Source organism: Symphodus melops, assembly GCF_947650265.1.
Source record: "Symphodus melops genome assembly, chromosome: 6".
Lineage (NCBI taxonomy): Eukaryota > Metazoa > Chordata > Actinopteri > Labriformes > Labridae > Symphodus > Symphodus melops.
Genome location: NC_136696.1, coordinates 27,177,374 through 27,196,434, shown reverse-complemented (window position 1 = coordinate 27,196,434; position 19,061 = coordinate 27,177,374). Strand labels below are relative to the sequence as shown.

The following is a 19,061-nucleotide window of genomic DNA, read 5'->3' as shown; positions in this document are numbered from 1 at the left end:
TAGCCCTGCTGTCCAGGATAAAGTCACTATAGTGAACACTTTCTGTTGTCTGGTTTGTTCTTCCCCTGCTGCAGCCGTTAACATCTTATAAAGCATGATTGAATCAGGCTGATCTAAGAAACATAAAAACATGTTTTAGTCTCTTTCCAGCTGACTTGAAATCATCGAACTGACACTTGAAGAGGACTGATGTAACGCTTGGAGGAGGTTTAATGCTTGCAGCATCACTTTATTTATGACACTACCAGTTATGTTGCCCACATTTTTTAATTTGAAGATTCTGTATTGATATTGGGGGAAAATGAACGTGAACAGAACGTGAACAGAGTCCAAGTGGACCCTGAGTAATCTCAACCACATAAAAAGAATTCATATGTTGTTACCACGTTGTTTCTCAGGATGTTCTTGTTTTTTCAAACATCAACGGTCTCTATTACTCTATTGGCAGTGGCATCATATTTTTTTGCCAGAATAAGACTAACTAAATACTCCTACTAAATATTAGTCCTTAAAGTCCCTATCTATCTATCTATCTATCTATCTATCTATCTATCTATCTATCTATCTATCTATCTATCTATCTATTATATATATATATATATATATATATATATATATATATATATATAATGTGGAAACAATACTAAGGACATGGCCTTTGTATCCTGTGCCCATTTTTAACATTTTGGTGTCCTTCCAGAGTTTCTAATTTGTTTTCCAAAGGACGTCTAATAAAAGCAGACTTTCTGTCCCCCTACAGTCACGCAGTCCCCATCAGGCCAGATCTGCACCTCAGGCTGACCACTGAGTCTGTGTTTATCTGGAAGGCCCCTGTCGAGTCCCCGTGGAAGGAGACATGGCCAGAAATTCACTTCGGGGGTCGAAACATGGCCGACGCGCCGAGGCCAACCACGAGAAGGAGTTCAGCTGCACCCTACAGGATCTGCGCTCGCTCATGGAGCTCAGAGGCCCAGAGTCTGTAACAAAGATCCAAGAGTGTTATGGAGATGTTAATGGACTGTGTGCCAGATTGAGGACATCGCCTGTCGATGGTGAATATGTTAAAACACTCCGCCATTCCCACTGTCATTTATTTAAAGCAACAGGTCACATGGTCTGCTTAGGCACCAAAGACTCAGAAACATGAATGTAAAACTCCCCGGCAGCCTCTGCTCTTCTCTGCCCTGTGTTAACTTCAGGACAGTTATAGTTTAGAAAAATGCCTTTAAAGTTCACAGCAGCTCGAAAAAAAAGAATCTTTCTTCATGTTTCTGAGGTCATTATTGGGATGTGTTTTCTAATTATCACAGAATTAGTTTAAGCGACTTTTTACAAACTTTCATCAGTGTTGTAAAACAATCACAGAGTATCATTGGACCTTGAAAACATCAGTCATTTGTATGGTGTTGGCAGTGGTAGTAATCTGATTAAGCAGTAGGAATCGGCTCGGGATCACCAACCCACGTTACATGCAGCGTTTCATCAGCAGTGCCATTTAAAAATCAGCGTCCTGTGTAAAATTCATTTCCTCTGAGTGAATTAAATGCTCAGTAAAGTGACATTTACCAAATTACCACCTCGAAAACAGGATGACCAGAGGGGTTTAGTGTTCGACATTTCACGCTAAAAAAAGACTTCATGACTCCACTGGGACTTCTGGTTTTCTTGCCATGATAATGAATAACCTGCAGTTTGTGTGTTTCAACACCTGTATTAAAAAGTCTGTTTTCAGATCAATGACCTTCTATACTTACAACTTGTTTTAAAATGCAGAGCCATACAGACTTTATCTGATGAAAACATATATTTGTTGGTTCTTTATAGTGTTGTTTGTGGCCAAACACAGCCGTTACTCAAGTCTTGCTTTTATTTGACAGCAAGCTTTTACTTCAGGTGATACTGAAGTCAACTTTTGTTCAGATGAGTCAAACTTAATATTAATGATACAGTTTTGCATGAACCTGTGTTACACTGACCTTGGGACAGTTAATTAAGTGCTGACCTCTAATCGGTGGGTGCCGTGGAGTCTGTGCATTTGTGGACTTAGTGTTTCTAATACGTCTGCCCTTTGACATTTTCCTCCTCATCTTTAATTCATTCAGTCTGTCTGTCTTCCACACACGTAAACACCTACAGCATTTCCACTCCAGCTGAGAGAGAGATAGCTAAAATGTCAGGAGCAGCTTGAAATCAGTGGAAAATCCATCACACTGCTTCTCTGCGCTCTGTGTCTTAAGAGTGGCAGCTGGCGGGGGGGGTCCATTAACTTAGTTACCTGAAAGCATACAGCTCCTGAGTTTCATTGTCTGGGATGGATGATTTTCACACACGATGAAGAGGAGTGGTCGGTTTAAAACCTGTTCAAAGTGACCGAGTCAGCTGCTGCTTGCAGTGTGTCCAGAGGGATCTGAGCATGTTCTGACATGTTGTTCAGCTCCACAGAGAAAACCAGTCTGCTCCCTGCTCCCACACAACACCACTCGAACATACTGGAGCAAGACACAAACACCAAGCATGATGCACCTCGTCCCCTTTCTTTAAAGTCACATTTATTGGATTTAAGACTTCATTTAAAACAGACTAAATAATAAACTATTCTACATTTTCAGTAGAAGAATGTTTCCTTTGTTCTGGCACTCATGTGGCATCAGCTTCATACTTTTCCCTGTATGAATAAAAACACATAAATAGATAGTTGAACGAGTTAGAGCGAGCTGCTGTTTGTACACGTATACAAACTTCACATCAAGGTCCAAGAAAAAAACATGAATATTTAACATTTCTTATTGTGCCACATAATCAGTTGAAATACTGAAAATTTAAATCAATGTTCAAGAAAAACATTCTTACTTACTTACTGTCTTTGGATTTATTTGGATTTTTTTTTAACACACTTGGTCAACCTACAGGCGAGCTACCTATTGGAGAGCCCTGCCCTTATGTGCACATTCCTCAAAAATATTACATGCTGTGGGCATCTGTAATTTTTAAATGAAGAGTTTAAGATTACGTTTTAACAAACAGTATGAGTTTGTAAAAATCAGCATAATGTGATCTTGACTCAGCGTCATCGTGCCGTTGGGATGACGACACAAAGTGTTTAATAACTCTTGACCTAGGTTTCAGAGTTATGTATGAAGAGGTTAGGATTAAGAATTTACTTTGACATGAGATTAAATAAAAAATCGCAGGGATCAACAGAGGACATATTTTTGATGCCGTGTTTTTGTCTCCACCTGCAGGTTTAGACGGAAATTCAGAGGACATCGACCGAAGAAAACAGGAGTTTGGACAGAACCTCATCCCTCCTAAAAAGCCAAAAACCTTTGTGCAGTTAGTTTGGGAAGCCCTGCAGGATGTGACTTTGATAATCCTGGAGGTGGCAGCCATTATTTCACTAGGCCTTTCTTTCTACAAACCACCAGATGCTGATAGACAGCGTAAGTTCATTGTTTGTTCAAATCAAACCTTCATCTCTGATTGTCTCAGTGTTTAGAGATCTGTTAATAACAGAGAGCAGTGAAAACACGTTTTCCAGTCCAGAGACTGAATGTTCTCTCTCTGGGTCTTTAGGCAGAGAGCAGAACTTGCACACTTCCTGTTTTTAGTCTGTTACATTCACTTTTCCACCCCGCCAAGCTGGCAGTTAGATAAAAGAAATCACCATACAAGCATATTTTATTGCTGCTCAATATAACGTAAGTTGTGTTTTTGTGTGAGTTAGGAAGATGTTGTGTTCTGTTGGGTCGGATCACTGACAGGATCATTTGATCAGATCAGGAAATGAAGTAATTGTAAAAAACTGTTGCTTTCATTAGCAGTGCCCGGCTCCTGGATCGGCTCCTGCAGATTTTAGACACACAAAACATTCATCTGTGAATAATACATGTGCTTTAATCCACCAAATGTTAAATGTGTAACATTTCCAGACCGTCCATCCAGCAGGTGTGTGTGTGTATCACTGGCTGCTCCTGCTGTTCCTGTCGGCAGATAAATAGGGATTCTTGTATGAGCAGTTATAAGACATGTAGCCAACAGCCCTCTGAAGTGCCCGTCCAAATCTACCCACACTCATCTTGAACCCTGATTAAATGATTTAGCTACATCTCTTTCTTTTTTATTTCTTTTGGGTTTTCAGTCTTTTTGTTTGGATGGGGAGGAAATCAGAGAGACTATCTGTCATGCTTTGTTTGTCTGTATTGACTATAAGTCAGATATCTCAAATATTAAGGCTGCACAGGAAAAAAATACCAGAAATTACTTTTTGATTATAATCCCAATAAAGAGCTTCTTCACAGAAGTAGTACATAGTAGTACATAAAATACATATGTATAGAATATGAACAGGCAGGAAAATGAACTAACGTTGAATTATTCCAGAGCTTGAACTCCAGTCTGTGTTGTCACTTTTCAGACTGCGGCAGAGCAGCCGGGGGCGCGCATGAGGACGGGGAAGCCGAGGCTGGATGGATTGAGGGTGCTGCCATTCTGCTGTCAGTGGTGTGTGTGGTCCTGGTGACGGCCTTTAATGACTGGAGTAAAGAGAGGCAGTTCCGTGGTCTTCAGAGCCGCATCGAGCAGGAGCAGAAGTTCACCGTGGTCAGAGGGGGCCAGGTGGTCCAGATCAAAGTGTCCGAAATAGTTGTTGGAGACATCGCTCAAGTTAAATATGGTAAGAAAACCTGTTACAAGAAGCAAACTACTACTGTCGATTTATTCTAAGGTGCTGAATTTCCCTCGGGATCAATAAAGTATCTATCTATCTATCTATCTATCTATCTATCTATCTATCTATCTATCTATCTATCTATCTATCTATCTATCTATCTATCTAGTATTAAGGCATTGTTGATGTTTGTCTTTGTCATTTCCTGGCAAACCATCAATCATAACAGGCCCCTCCTTCATCGATGACAGCACTGTAATGGTTTCTCAAGATAACGAGTGAAATCCAAAGAAAGAAATATGATGTTAGAATTGGTTATTGTTTGTCCTGCCACACCCAGATGATGAACTGATAAAGTGACATGATGATTGTTTTGGTTCCAGGTGACCTCCTTCCTGCTGATGGCATCCTGATTCAGGGCAACGATCTGAAGATTGACGAGAGCTCTCTGACCGGAGAGTCGGATCACGTCAAGAAGACTCTCGACAAAGATCCCATGCTGCTGTCAGGTACTCCTCTCAGTTCCATTATGTCAAAAAAAACTGTCAAGGTCAATGTGATCTGAGCTCCACTGTTAGATCTGACGGATCTTTGTAGACTCAACGTGAGTGAAATGAGCAAATTATCCTTAAACATAAAAAATACAACGCAGCTTTTCTTTCTCGTCCAGCCTTTCTTGTAACAGAGAGAGGAACTTTCCTTAACTGAAAGCAAGTTCATCACTATCATTTAAGAGAGAGCTTTAAAAGCAACAGTCGAGATGTTGATTCTGTTGATTCTCTCTTATTGGAGCAGAACTGCCACTTGTATGGTTCTTTAATAACCCTTCTCGCCCGTTTTTACCACTGTCAAGTATCCTTGTGTTCCTTTAAAGGCGCTCTATAAATCCTAGGTATGATATCATGATTTGCAGACAGGCACACTTACCTGTAATGGGAGGTTTGTCCCAGGCTGTCTCCTGACATGAACACAACACAGTCCTTCGTCCGTTTTAAACGTGGACAAAACAAATGTGCTCAAAAAGATTCAGAATGTGTCGAGCAGGTGATTTCTTCTCCCAGTCATTTATTATCATCATCATCATCATCATCAGTTCAGCACTTATTTATTGAAGAAGTTCGTGAATGTTGAGATCAAGATTATTAAACAGTTACTGATTGATTTGACAACATCTGGCTCACGTCCATCAATCTTAAACTGTCTTCACACTCGGGCACTTTGTAAAGCAGTGAAGACACGTTAAAGTAGAGCAACAAAGGAGAGATCCCTCCAGCAGAGCATAATCCGGATGTCGTCTGTAAAACGTGGACAGAAATAAAAACGGTAAAAGTTGTCTCTCTCTCTCTCTTTCTCTCTCTCTCTCTCTCTCTCTCTCTCTCTCTCTCTCTCAGGTACGCATGTGATGGAGGGTTCTGGAAAGGTCCTGGTCACTGCTGTCGGTATCAACTCTCAGACCGGAATCATCTTTTCGCTGCTCGGAGCCAGTGAAGAAGATGAAGAGGAAAAAGCAGAAAAAGAAAAGAAAAAACAGAAGCTGAAAGAGGACCGGAAAAAAAAGAAGATTGAGGACAAGAAAAGTAAGTTGAGCATTTTGCTCTTCAGCACGTCAGACTGTGATATCAAACAGAGCTCACTTTTTAACACGTCTTCTTTAGAAGTTGAGGGAACTCTAAAGTTTCATATCGACATGTTTGTTTGAGGCTGTGTATTGTAAAGGAGATACCCTTCATAAACGACCTTATCGTAACCTTTTTACCATTTCTGTTCTGAAGCATGCTCCCAACAACCCGAGGCTCAAACCTACTGAGCTCACAAAATTCATGCCCACTAAAAGTAATCAACCAATTATTATGTGTTAGAAGAAAACAGAATACAAAGAGACAACAGGTAATCTGTTAGAATGAGTCGTTTTGATCCAGTAGTGCAAGTTACCATAGGGCCCAATTAGTTCTGTTACCAAAAGCCCTAAAGTTTGTAGTGTATTAAATATTTGATTTAATAGAGAGGAAACCAAAACACAGAAATGAATAACATCTCCTGGTTTGAAAATATTCAATAAAGACAATGTCAAATATAAGACGAAATAGCTGTGTGCCTCTGGGAGAAACATCGTATTGATGATTAACTTGTGAGTTCTGGAGGTTCTGACTTGTGGTCGCTTCTCGATAACTTCAAGTGTTAGTCGAGGAGATCCGTCCCTCTGTTGTGCGTGCTCAGTTACCTCTCCTGTGTGTCTGTGAATACTCCTTCTGTAACATCACAAACGCAGACAGTGTCTTTATATCCAGTCGTTCAGCTGTGGGAGGAAATTGTTGATGCAATAACAGAGGAAATCAGAGATCAGCACTGCAGTTTGAAGTGATGTGTTAATGATTCACCTCGTTGGATTCTGAATGGAGCCTCGTCACAAGCTTCTTTGTGTTGTCCCTGTGACATACATGTTTCTGTTGCCTGTTTTTCCCTGACAGATAAAAAAGAGGATAAAAGCAAGAAGGGTAAGCTGCTCGTCGATTGTTTCCCTTTGTGAGTGGATGAAATAGTGGTGTTGAACAGTTCGTCTGTACTACTGATTTCCCTTTGGTGCTTCTGAGCGGTACTTTAAAAGCTAGAAACATTTACCCCTAAAAGTTCCCAAAACTGTAAGTGCTTCTCAAGAGTGCGTTTAGTAGCTTAGACTTCACCCTGAATAGAAAGTGTGTTTGTGAGTAACTGAAGCATGTTCAACAGTTTGTGATAGAAAGTGTGCCCGTCCTGTTTGTGTTCAAATAAAGTAAAAGCATTTCTATTCTCCAACAAAAATAGATATTTGGGTTATTGTGGAACTTGCCTGATGTGTCTGCACTATGTACTCATTTAACATTTAAATTTTAGTTTGACAACAAAAACTAAATCTGGAGTATGCTAAAGAGCTGCGGTGATGTTAGACAGATTGTACAGTGATGATCACTCCAGTTTACCTTTCCTACTGCGTTAAGTTATCAGACTGACTTTAGCTTGTTTAGGAGCAAAATGACACACAAGAGGCTTGAGACCATTTTCAATGTGTTTTTACAAAAGTTCACAATTTGACTAAGTCATTTGGAATAAGGAGGAGGATTGAGTACAGCCTTTAAGTTGTTAGACTGTGGGCGGAAATGTTAAATGATTTGACGCCCACGTTTACAAAAGAATACTCCACATCCTGTGCGGAGAATGACAGAATGAGTCTGAGTGATGGAGGATGTAGCCAGGCATGTATTAGCTTATAGGCTGCATAGATTTCAGCTCTCATACTAACCAGATTAGGCCTTTGGAGTTTTTCCTGCGAGCCTACCTGTGAAATCCCCACATGAAGGTGGGCTGAGCCAATGTGTCGACGCATCAGGTGACATTAAAGCGAGCAAGTGGACTGAGGTGGTGACAGTATCATGTGACCTGTGAGCGCTTGTTGTCTTTTCTGAAGTATGTTCTTCTTTTGCTGACGCTACGAATCTGTCCAGTTACAAAGTCATTGATATAAATATAAAAACCTGTCATTTTAAAACAGGGAGCGCGTCCAGCTCATGAAAGAATGAGCAGACGTTCATGAGCAGCCACTGAGCTACTGATGTCAACAAAAAAATAAAATCTTAAACTGAATTCAAATTAGCCTGTTTTTAAAATGTTAGCCTGTTATACCAACCCAGGTTCATGAACTATCCCAAACATTTAAAAACATCTGTATTTAGGTTAGAATCATTCAGTATATTTTACTACTGAACATTTTTGCCATATTAAATCAATAATGATTTTTTTTTTATTTTACAATTTGATTCTGCACGTCTCGATTTGGTGCTCAAAAAAAGTCTGGAGCTGCAGAAGATCATGGCCCATGTTTCCTGGTCCCGGGCAGGTCCTCCTAGCTCCTTGTGGTTCCACTTGGTGGAGTGTGTGTCCCTGTGGTCTGAGCAGGAGGAGCAGGTGCTCCTGACTCTGTTGATGGTGATTAGGAGCAAGTAGATTATCTGCCTTAAGCTCGGCAGCTGCTTTCTTCTCCTGCCTGCTGCTGCTGCTGCTGCCTGGCCTGTCCACTAATAACCTCATTACTGAGCTGGGATCAGCAAGCTCACACACACACACACACACACACTCAGATACCCTCACCCTCTGACATTGAGCTATGTGTCACTTGACTCGAGAGTGCCATAAATTGTTGCCGAGGTGATCTGGATGCAAAAGAGATCATGCAAATTCATCGTAAATGAGTTTTTTATGAAATAAGTTTGGAGCGAGGCTTCCACTCATATGTTAGTTTTATCTATAAAAAGGATTAAAGACGGAAAGAAAGCCGTTGTCACTTGTCGAGAGGAAACATGAAGACCCAGTCCATCACACTCTGACTGACTGTTCCCTCTGTTAACACGAGACAAACAAGCAGCATCATCCTCAGCTCCCTCTCTGTGGTCCTTATAAAGAGTGTACAGAAAGATATTCACTCATCCCATGTGACGCAACTCTGCCAATCAAATCGTTTTCAAAGATCAGCCGACTGAGTGTGTGAGAATAAAGATACACGCGTGTGTCAGCCGACAGGAGTGTTTTAGATCCAGCTTCAGTCAGTCAGAGAGACGGACTCATCACATGCTCTATAGGTCAGAAAAAAACAAGCAACAAAAATGTTATCATCCAGAACTGACAGACAGTTCAAAACCAATATATCTCACATGGTTTAATAATACTGATGCTACATTAACAGTAGCAGTGCCAAGCCTCACTACCAGTCAAAGCGCAGATGTTTGGAGCAGGCATGCCCTTTTTTATCTGGACTGATGAAACAGAAAATCAATGAACTAAGAGCCCAGGAGGATCAATCTCCCACAATCCTGTCCAACGATGTAACAAATAATGTTCCTTCATATTGCTTAGATTTGGGGTCAGCATACTCAGGGGACGCTTGACACAATTCCAGCTCTTATTTTACATCAACAGTTGATTGAAAAGGGAAACATCTGAAAACAGTTTGATTTAATTGACACCAGTTCAACAGCTGAGATCTTTTTGAGTGAGTCAGTATGTTTAACACAGGCATTCATCTGGACAAATATGACTGAGCTATATGAATAATACTGCAAGTTGAATGTGTAAAGGTTTGTGTTCTAACACTTGAATGTTTTGCACGATATGTCTTCAGCGGGAAAAGACATGGATGGAGCACCTGTGGAGATGCAGCCACTCAAGGAAGATGGAGAATCAGAGAAGAAGAAGAACCTACCAAAGAAGGAGAAGTCAGTTCTCCAGGGGAAGCTGACCAAGCTGGCTGTGCAGATTGGCAAAGCAGGTATTTTCAAAAAACAGATAAATATGACCAGACATGGGAATGAGACTTCATTCTTGGGATTTTTGTTAGAAAAATGCAACTTTTCATGAGGAACGATTGGGGTATGGTAACAAACATAACCATGAATAATCTTTAGCTCTGCAGAGGTTTTCATTTTCCCTCACTAAATGTACAACTTCAGAAAATTTAAGAAAACAATTCACACAATCATACACAGTAACAAGATAGTCCTTCAGTAATGTCATTTCTTCAAACATTTAAAGGAGGTTTGTGTTATCAAAGTCGAGTTTCACTGACGCAGTGCACTCCAGCTCTGAGGTTCAATTCAGGAAGTTTAAATGTTTGAGTGAAGTGAAAGTCCGGAGCACTTCATTGCTTCGTTATTGCACATCAAACATTTTGTGTTCACGAGTTCAGCAGTACACGAGTCGTTCTCTTTCTGTGTCTTTTTTCTAGGTCTTTTTATGTCGACTCTCACCGTCCTCATCCTCATCACCCGCTTCCTGATCGACACCTTCTGGGTGCAGGGGGTTTCCTGGGCCAATGAGTGTATGCCCATCTATGTGCAGTTCTTGGTCAAGTTCTTCATCATTGGTGTGACAGTGCTGGTGGTAGCTGTGCCTGAAGGTCTCCCTCTGGCTGTCACCATCTCCCTGGCATATTCAGTCAAGGTCTGTCTGCACGGCAGTGCCACTCTGATTTCTACATCTTTGTTTTTCTACAAGCACGTATACATTCAGTCAGCTCATGTTCTCTTTGTCACATGTTGTTTCTATGATTGTTTGTATCTATTGCTGTTGTCCATGTTGGTTGTACCAGTGACCCTCTCGTGAGCCTATTTGACTTCCTGGACCGAACACTGTTCCTGCTGTCAAGGTCTTTATAAATTCAGAGCGACGCTAACAACCCTGCGTTTCCTACTTTCTCAGAAAATGATGAAGGACAATAATCTTGTCCGTCACCTGGATGCTTGTGAGACGATGGGCAATGCCACAGCCATCTGCTCCGACAAGACAGGCACCCTCACCATGAACCGCATGACAGTGGTGCAGTGCTACATGGCAGGACGCTACTACAAAAAGGTGCCGGAAGCGGACGTGATTCCCAAACTGGTCTTGGACCTACTCATCCAAGGCATCGGGGTCAACTGCGCCTACACCACCAAGATTATGGTAGGCTGTAAAAATAGCTTTCCATTCAGGAAGCACTGTTAGTTAAGCATTTGACCTGGAGTAAAAGATAATTTGGAGAGCTGCCACGTTGGCTCAGGACTCATCTGATCGCTGGCTCCTGGATCAGCCGCCAGGATCAGTGAGGAGACAAACAGGTCACCTACACGCTCATTAAGTACCAAAACATTTATGATCACTTTTCATTGTCAGCTCACTCCTGACACTGCTGACAGTTATTTCACTTTACACTCGTCTTGTTGTTTAACGTAGTTCTTAACCTGAGCTCATGTGATGATTAACAAACAAAAGAATTAGACCACATTATAACTAATTAATTCACATTGAAGGGTTTGAGTGTTATGAGTTAATATGGAGTTTTGTGTTTCGCTAAAGAATACACACTTGTTAAAGTATCATGACATAGACGTGCAGGAAGAACAGCAGAGCTGCTGTTGTAATACTGTATTCTAAAGTTGATCCATCAATAAATCTTTGTATTGTGCCAATTCAGAACAAATTTGATCTCAAGACACTTCACAAACAGAATTGGTGAATAAAAACCACCTTTTAACAGCTGCAGACACTGTGGGAGTTTGGGAGGTGGTGGGGCTGAGCATGTATGGTAGGTCAGATCTAGCCATGAAAGAGCAGAGGGAAATCTGCAGCTTAAATAGACGTCCAGTTGGAGGGAGGTGATGTCAGGTGATTGTGGATAATGATGATAATCAGTGCAGCTCCAGTTGACTGCTTGAACTAGCTTGCAGACATTACCCCATTTGTGTCACGCTCATGATGTTAAATCGATGGTATTGTCACTATTACTGCTACTTTTCATCTTCAGACAACAGAAGAAAACAATGAGCCATTTAAAGTGAAACATGTGCTGTAGATTTAACATCCACTGTGCTGCTGCTCCATTCAGCCTCCAGAGAAGGAGGGAGGGCTGCCTCGTCAGGTGGGGAACAAGACTGAATGTGCCTTACTGGGATTCTCCCTGGACCTGCGACGTGACTACCAAAGTGTTCGCAATGAAATCCCCGAGGAGAAGCTTTTCAAGGTCTACACCTTCAACTCTGTGAGGAAGTCTATGAGCACTGTACTGAAGAACCACGATGGCAGCTACCGGATGTACAGCAAGGGGGCCTCTGAGATTCTCCTCAGGAAGTACGTTTACTCCGGCTGATGATGATCAACCTCTGTGCTCATTCAGATCATTATTACATGACTCTGTGCTTGATAGGTGCTGTAAGATCCTCGTGTCGAGCGGCGATACCAAAACCTTCAAACCTCGGGACAGAGACGATCTGGTGAAGAAAGTGATCGAGCCGATGGCGTCAGAGGGTCTTCGGACCATCTGCCTCGCCTACAGAGACTTCCCAGTCTCTGATGGAGAGCCTGACTGGGAAAATGAGGCACAGATCCTCACCGGCCTCACCTGCATCTCTGTGGTTGGCATTGAGGACCCTGTACGACCTGAGGTACGTGAGCCCGGTCCACAGCAAAACTCACTGTGACCCCATCGCTGTATTCCTCGAGTGTTCTGTCCATGGCACTACAAAGCATACATGCGTTCTCATCAGGTACCAGATGCCATCAGAAAATGCCAGCGGGCCGGGATCACAGTCCGAATGGTGACCGGAGACAACATAAACACAGCACGGGCCATCGCTGCCAAGTGTGGCATCCTGCATCCTGGAGACGACTTCCTGTGCATCGAGGGCAAAGAGTTTAACCGAAGGATCCGTAACTCAATGGGAGAGGTCAGACGGACAGAATGTGAAAATCAGACATCAGGGTCCTCTGACCATCTTAAACAATAGTTATCCTCCCTATGACATTTAGTGTCTGCTAAGAACGGATACATTCACTTCATTCACTTTGTATTGATGTCGTCATGTTTGTCGTTCTTCAGATTGAGCAGGAGCGTATTGATAAGATTTGGCCTAAACTCAGAGTCCTCGCCAGATCTTCTCCAACGGATAAACACACCCTGGTGAAAGGTCAGACACACTTCACACAGTCTTTGTGCTGATAAGACCTTGAATATAATAAATAAAGTAAAGGAAGAGACTGTTCTAAGGCTTCAGTCCTCACTCGATGTGTCAGCGTCTCAGCTCGTCTTCTCTCTGTCGTGTGGACAGGTATCATCGACAGCACCGTGCTGGAGCAGAGGCAGGTCGTTGCAGTCACTGGGGATGGAACCAACGACGGTCCTGCCCTCAAGAAAGCAGATGTCGGCTTTGCCATGGTAACAGTCAATGCCATCAAAGTGCTGCCTGTTGAATTCTGGTCTGTGAGAAGTTTTAGAACTGTTTATAAAACAAGCTGAATTTAATACTGATGAAACAGCGGCTGGGATCGAGTGGATTGATGAGTAATGAGTTAGTGTGTGTTGTTTGGAAAACATTTATATATATATATATATATATAGACATCTTATCAACTAAACTAAATGGTCATGAAGTATGAAAAACAATTCAGCAAGGTCTAATTAATACTTTGATTTATATTATTTATTATTTTAAAGGAAAAAGCAGCCCTCACCTCACTGTAAATGTACTCGGCAATAAAAACGGATTCTGCACTGTTGGATGTTCAGAGTTGATTCTGCTCTATGATCAGTCAACAGTAACAGTGAGTGTACCTGACTTGCACGCTTCGCTCTGCAGGGCATCGCTGGTACTGACGTGGCGAAGGAGGCGTCTGACATCATCCTGACCGACGATAACTTCAGCAGCATCGTGAAGGCCGTGATGTGGGGAAGGAACGTCTACGACAGCATCTCCAAGTTCCTGCAGTTCCAGCTCACTGTCAACGTGGTGGCCGTCACCGTGGCCTTCACCGGCGCCTGCATCACCCAGGTCAGAGCCCCCTGACGCTGCTGCTGCCCAAAAAGAATCCAAACAGTTTGTGTTGTTGTAACCTCTTGAGATATAAAATCACACGAAGGCACAGTTTTTTTATTTCTGATGAAAAGGTCAGATTCTTCAGCTTCAGCTTCAAGGAGCTGCAGTTTGCGACTGAAGTTCCGGTTTTATATTTGAAACTGTAAAAGTCAGAACAGCAACAAGTCCGTCAGAAAGAAAAGCCAAACTCTGGATGTGTGTGCGGCTGTGGTTGTGCTGACAGACGCTGACTGTGTGTTTGTAGGACTCTCCTCTGAAAGCTGTGCAGATGCTTTGGGTCAACCTCATCATGGACACCTTTGCTTCTTTGGCTCTGGCCACCGAGCCTCCGACCGAGGCGCTGCTGCTCAGGAACCCTTACGGCCGCAAGAAGCCGCTCATTTCCCGCACCATGATGAAGAACATCCTCGGACACGGCATCTACCAGCTGGTAGTCATCTTCACTCTGCTCTTTGCCGGTCAGTGAACGCACCACAGCTGCTGATCTTTACTCACGAAGACGTGAAACAATTACTGTGACTCAACATGCAGATATGTAGGAGCTGGTTTTCATTCTCACTCTACAGAAGAGTGTCGATTAAAAGAGCTTTACTTAACCAACCAGGAACCACACTTCTCTGAAAAGCATATTCTTAACTCTAAAATTGTTTTATGTTTATGTAATGACAACTTGAGGATAACAAACAGGATCAGACGTGTGCAGATTTATCTTCAAGGCTTTTTTCAGCTCAGCTGGTCGAGCAGGCGCTACAGATTGATGGTTCAACTCCCGGCTGCCACCATTTCCTCTCTCTTCACTTTTTTCCTGTCCAATTAAAACGAAAGGCCCCAAAATTATCCTCTTTTTTTTTTTTCTTTTTTTTTTCGTATCCTTTGTTCTACTAATCATGAGTGAGGAGAGCCTGAGACAGGTCTGTTCGGTTCAGGCTGAGCTTTGTTGATACTTGTTTAATTACAGATTGACTCGTGAATGAAGTTCTTTACACATGTAGTCCCAAGCAGGATGTTTACCTTTTACGCCATGTCTGAAAAACAGGGGCGAGCTGTGTGTGCTCTCGCTCTTTGGTTACTCATTTTACCTCTTGTGATTCCACAAAGCCTTCAATTAACGGAAAATCTCCCACTCGGACAATTTTACGCCACTGTGGATGCAATGTATAAGTACAGAGACGTGATGGTGGCAGAACTTAGTTAAAGCATAATCCAGACGAGTGCAGGGCTGGAGTTAGTGTTCTTCACAGACTGGGTACATTGATTTGGATGAACACTTTTACTGATCTCAGGTTGATATGACTTTTGACTCCATCTCTTCTCTCCATCCTGAAAATAAAAGGCACAGGGATTCTTTGGGGGATTTGTAGGATATATTTAGAACAGCCTGCTGGTTTGAAAAATAAACAGTCCTTTAACTAGTGGAGTAAAAACAGCAGAAATGTCTCCATGTCAGTCATTCGAGTTCACTTCAACGATGTATGTTTCTAACTTTGGTAAAATATGATGGGTATGTTTTTGAATCTGCTCCTGCTCACAGGTGAGAAGTTATTTGACATCGACAGTGGCAGGAACGCCCCCCTGCATGCCCCGCCCTCCGAGCACTACACCATCGTGTTCAACACGTTCGTCCTGATGCAGATCTTCAACGAGCTCAACGCACGCAAGATTCACGGCGAGAGGAACGTCTTCGAGGGTGTCTTCAAAAACCCGATCTTCTGCTCTATCATCCTGGGAACGTTTGTCGTGCAGGTATTCTATGAGGGGCAAAATAATGGACACACCTGTTCAGGTTAACTGTGTGATGTGCTCAATCACGACCTGCGTGCTGCTTTCTGCTGTAGTTCGTCATCGTGCAGTTTGGAGGTAAACCGTTCAGCTGTGTGCGTTTGAACGTGGAGCAGTGGCTGTGGTGCACCTTCTTGGGCTTCGGCAGCCTCCTCTGGGGACAGGTGAGACACCTTCACTCTGACATATTGTCAAGTCAGCATCTTATCTCATCGTGCCGTTTCACCGACGATCATCGGTCAACAGTTCACAAAGAGGACAGGTGAGTTCAGTCTGACAGAGGTGTGATATCTGTCGCCCTCTTAGCTGGTGTCCAGCATTCCAACCAACTGGCTGAAGTTCCTGAAGACGGCGGGTCACGGCACGCAGCAGGAGGAGATCCCCGAGGAGGAGCTGGAGGAGATGCAGGACTTTGATGAGATCGATCACGCTGAGATGGAGATGAAGAGGGGCCACGTGCTCTGGTGTCGCGGCCTCAACCGCATCCAGACACAGGTGCAGTGCAGCTGCTTCTCTGAGGACCCCCCAACTAAGACTGAGGGGGGCGGGGCAAAATATACAATTTGATGCTCGTAGCTTTACATTTCAATGATGGACATTTTGAGTAATTGAACATTTTCCAAAATAAATGTTCTTGTGATTTATCACGGTGGCATGTTTTATTCATTTAAGATGTTAAAAAATAACACTTGAATTGCGATGTCTGAAAAAGTTAGAGCAAAGACGAAGTGTTTGTATATTTAAGTGCACACGAGCCTGCGTGTCTGTTTTCGTCTCCTCTAAGCCGCCTGTCTTCCTTCTCTCAGATCCGTGTGGTGAACGCCTTCAGGGACAGCGTCTCTCCCTACGAAGGTCTGGAGACGCCCGAGTCTCGCAGCTCCATCCACAATTTCATGACCCACCCCGAGTTCCGCATCGAGGACTCTGAGCCTAAGATACCCATGATCGACGAGGTCGACGGGGAGGACGAGGCTCCCACCAAACGGAACTCCATCGTCATCCCTCCGCCGCTGACCGGACTGTCCGGCCTGCAGCCGCTGCCCACAAACCAGAACAACAACGCCATGGAGCGCATTGTCCCGCAGCATAAGGACGCCCCCAGGCCCGGTCTGAACCAGCCCAACTCAGCAACTCTGCCGCCTTGTCCGGGGAGCCCCCTGCACAGCCTGGAGACCTCGCTCTGAACCCCCCCAGACCTGAGCACTTCCTGTGACCACGGTCCATACGTACTGTTTGTTACAACGAGAGTTGTGGTCGTTCTGAGAGCAGAGGCGTGAAGACCAAAGAAATGGGTTTTTTTTTTTTTAGATTCCAGAAAGCAGAAATGTTCCCAGGTGTGTTTGTGGGCGTGCACAGAGCAACGCCGCGTGCACAGACTGAGGATTTCTTCTTTGATTTAATAGACATGGACTCTGCAGTTGTCGTTTAGGAGAAGAGTGTTTGTGAGTTGATCGATCAATAATCAGTTTCAGATCTGTAAATATCAATGTTGATGTTCAAATGTAGTCAAAGCTCATTTTTAATTTTCAGCGTGTCGGTTTGGTGACAGGCGAGCTGATGTGAGCTGACGGTGATGAGTTCTGCTTAGTTTGGTGTCGAGGTTTAACTTTTTAGGATCTGTGGCTGAAGTCTTTAGAGTCGGCCATCTTTATTCTTCCAGAGACGTTTGTAGGCTGAACAGTGTCAAGTAAATCTCTAATGTCTGATTTTATGCTAGTGTTTTTGTAAAAAGGTTTTTAGGGTGTTGTTTCAAAGATGTTAAACCAAAGGTTATTAAAAGATAAAAAAAGAAAAAAAAGAGGAACAATTCATGGGGCAGGATGTTTGTGACACCGCTACAACACAAAGAGACAAACAAAACTCAGATTGACTTCTGAAGGAAAACAAAAACTACAAACTCCTCAATCTGTCAGTCGGCTTCACGGTCCACTCCTTCATGAGACGCTCGGCCTTTAACTGATTCAACACAGCACAAGACAGGCGGTTAAACCCTTCACATTATAAATCTTTATTTATAACCTTCTCATTAAAACTCACAGCGCATCATAAAGGAGCAGTGTTTCAGCAAGTTTTCTATCTGAAATTGTCATTTGTGGATTTCAAAGAAAAAGTTGTGTTATGATAGTGAGTATGTTTTTCGTTGGGTTATTTTTTTAGATAGTTGTTTTCCCTGAAGTCTCGGAATCCCAATTTTAAAACTAGTCGTAGTCGTTGATCAGGTGAACAGTAAATTGGACTGATATCGTAAAGTGTTTGCCCGACAGGAACAGTGAGCTCCGAGCACCACGAGGTGAGGAGAGGGAGCTGTCAACACAAGCCAAGTAGAATCTGGAGGACTGTTGCTAGGCAACCCAAACATTCTCCTCTGTGAGTAGCTTGTTACACGCAGGCTTATCCTGATTGGTTGGTTTATTCAGACCGATCAGACTCACATTTAACCAAGGGAACCTTTCAATTTAATTTAATCAGTCACATTTTACCAAAAGTGTTACTGTCGCTTTCAGAGTAACATTTTAGAAAAGTAATCTAAAAGAATAAATAGGATTTTTATGAATTCATCTGGAAAAATATACTTTTTTAAAACATTTATTTTAGTGGCAACCTTGAAGAGATCATAATTTTACAAGAATAAAGTGTAAGTGGGATTAGAGGGTCATTCCTGGTTAAACAGTTAAATGCGAAACATATTTGAGCAAAAAATGTGATCACAAAGTTAATGGGAAAATGACATTTTTAGAGTTTATATTAAAAGCCAGGAACCGTGTAAACATGCACATGTTGTCTCACCTCAAAAATAGAAACAACAAACTCGTGTTTAACTTCTAAATATTAGAAACGAAATAATTTCCTCCTATTAAACAGATTTTCTTGTAGCTGTACACTCTGGTTGTTTGCACCCTGAGTTGTTGCTTTATTCTCCCTGATGATGGCAGTGAAGCTGCTGAACAAACACAGAGAGAGCGCCCCCTGGTGGACACTTGGTGGTGAGTCACACTGGAAGCTGAAACTGTCCCTCATGTTCCAGATGTGTTTCTTAAAACTCGTTCATTCATGCAAAATTGTTAGAATGATTTCTTTTGAAATGTTATGTTCACTAGTCATTTAGCAATGATCTATTTCAACATTGATCGAGTTATCTATTTCTACAGTTTATCCACTAAACACGTTGACATTTCTCCCTTTAACTGATTCAACTTTTTAATAATTAACTCAACAGGTTTTGTAAAAGTGATTTAATTTTT

At 42.6% G+C, this 19,061-nt stretch overlaps 1 protein-coding gene and 1 long non-coding RNA gene across 2 annotated transcripts; one reads left to right on the top strand and one right to left on the bottom strand.

Annotated features, from left to right (window-relative positions):
- Window positions 1-727: 727 nt before the first annotated feature.
- On the top strand, window positions 728-17,617 carry LOC306826011 (plasma membrane calcium-transporting ATPase 1-like). The gene is made up of 19 exons (XM_079347039.1): window positions 728-1,052; window positions 3,243-3,440; window positions 4,415-4,672; window positions 5,050-5,175; window positions 6,058-6,243; window positions 9,816-9,962; window positions 10,419-10,633; window positions 10,892-11,134; window positions 12,057-12,298; window positions 12,375-12,612; window positions 12,715-12,894; window positions 13,047-13,134; window positions 13,276-13,382; window positions 13,804-13,995; window positions 14,285-14,498; window positions 15,572-15,783; window positions 15,876-15,983; window positions 16,126-16,314; window positions 16,626-17,617. Exons 1-19 carry the CDS (start codon window positions 857-859, stop codon window positions 17,001-17,003), a joined length of 3,717 nt encoding a protein of 1,238 aa, XP_079203165.1. The 5' UTR covers window positions 728-856; the 3' UTR covers window positions 17,004-17,617.
- Window positions 17,427-17,900, bottom strand: LOC306826018. Its single transcript, XR_013779343.1, has 2 exons — window positions 17,718-17,900; window positions 17,427-17,679 (listed from the first exon to the last, which is right to left on the bottom strand). It is a non-coding gene; the product is annotated as an uncharacterized lncRNA (long non-coding RNA).
- Between the last annotated feature and the right edge of the window lie 1,161 nt (window positions 17,901-19,061).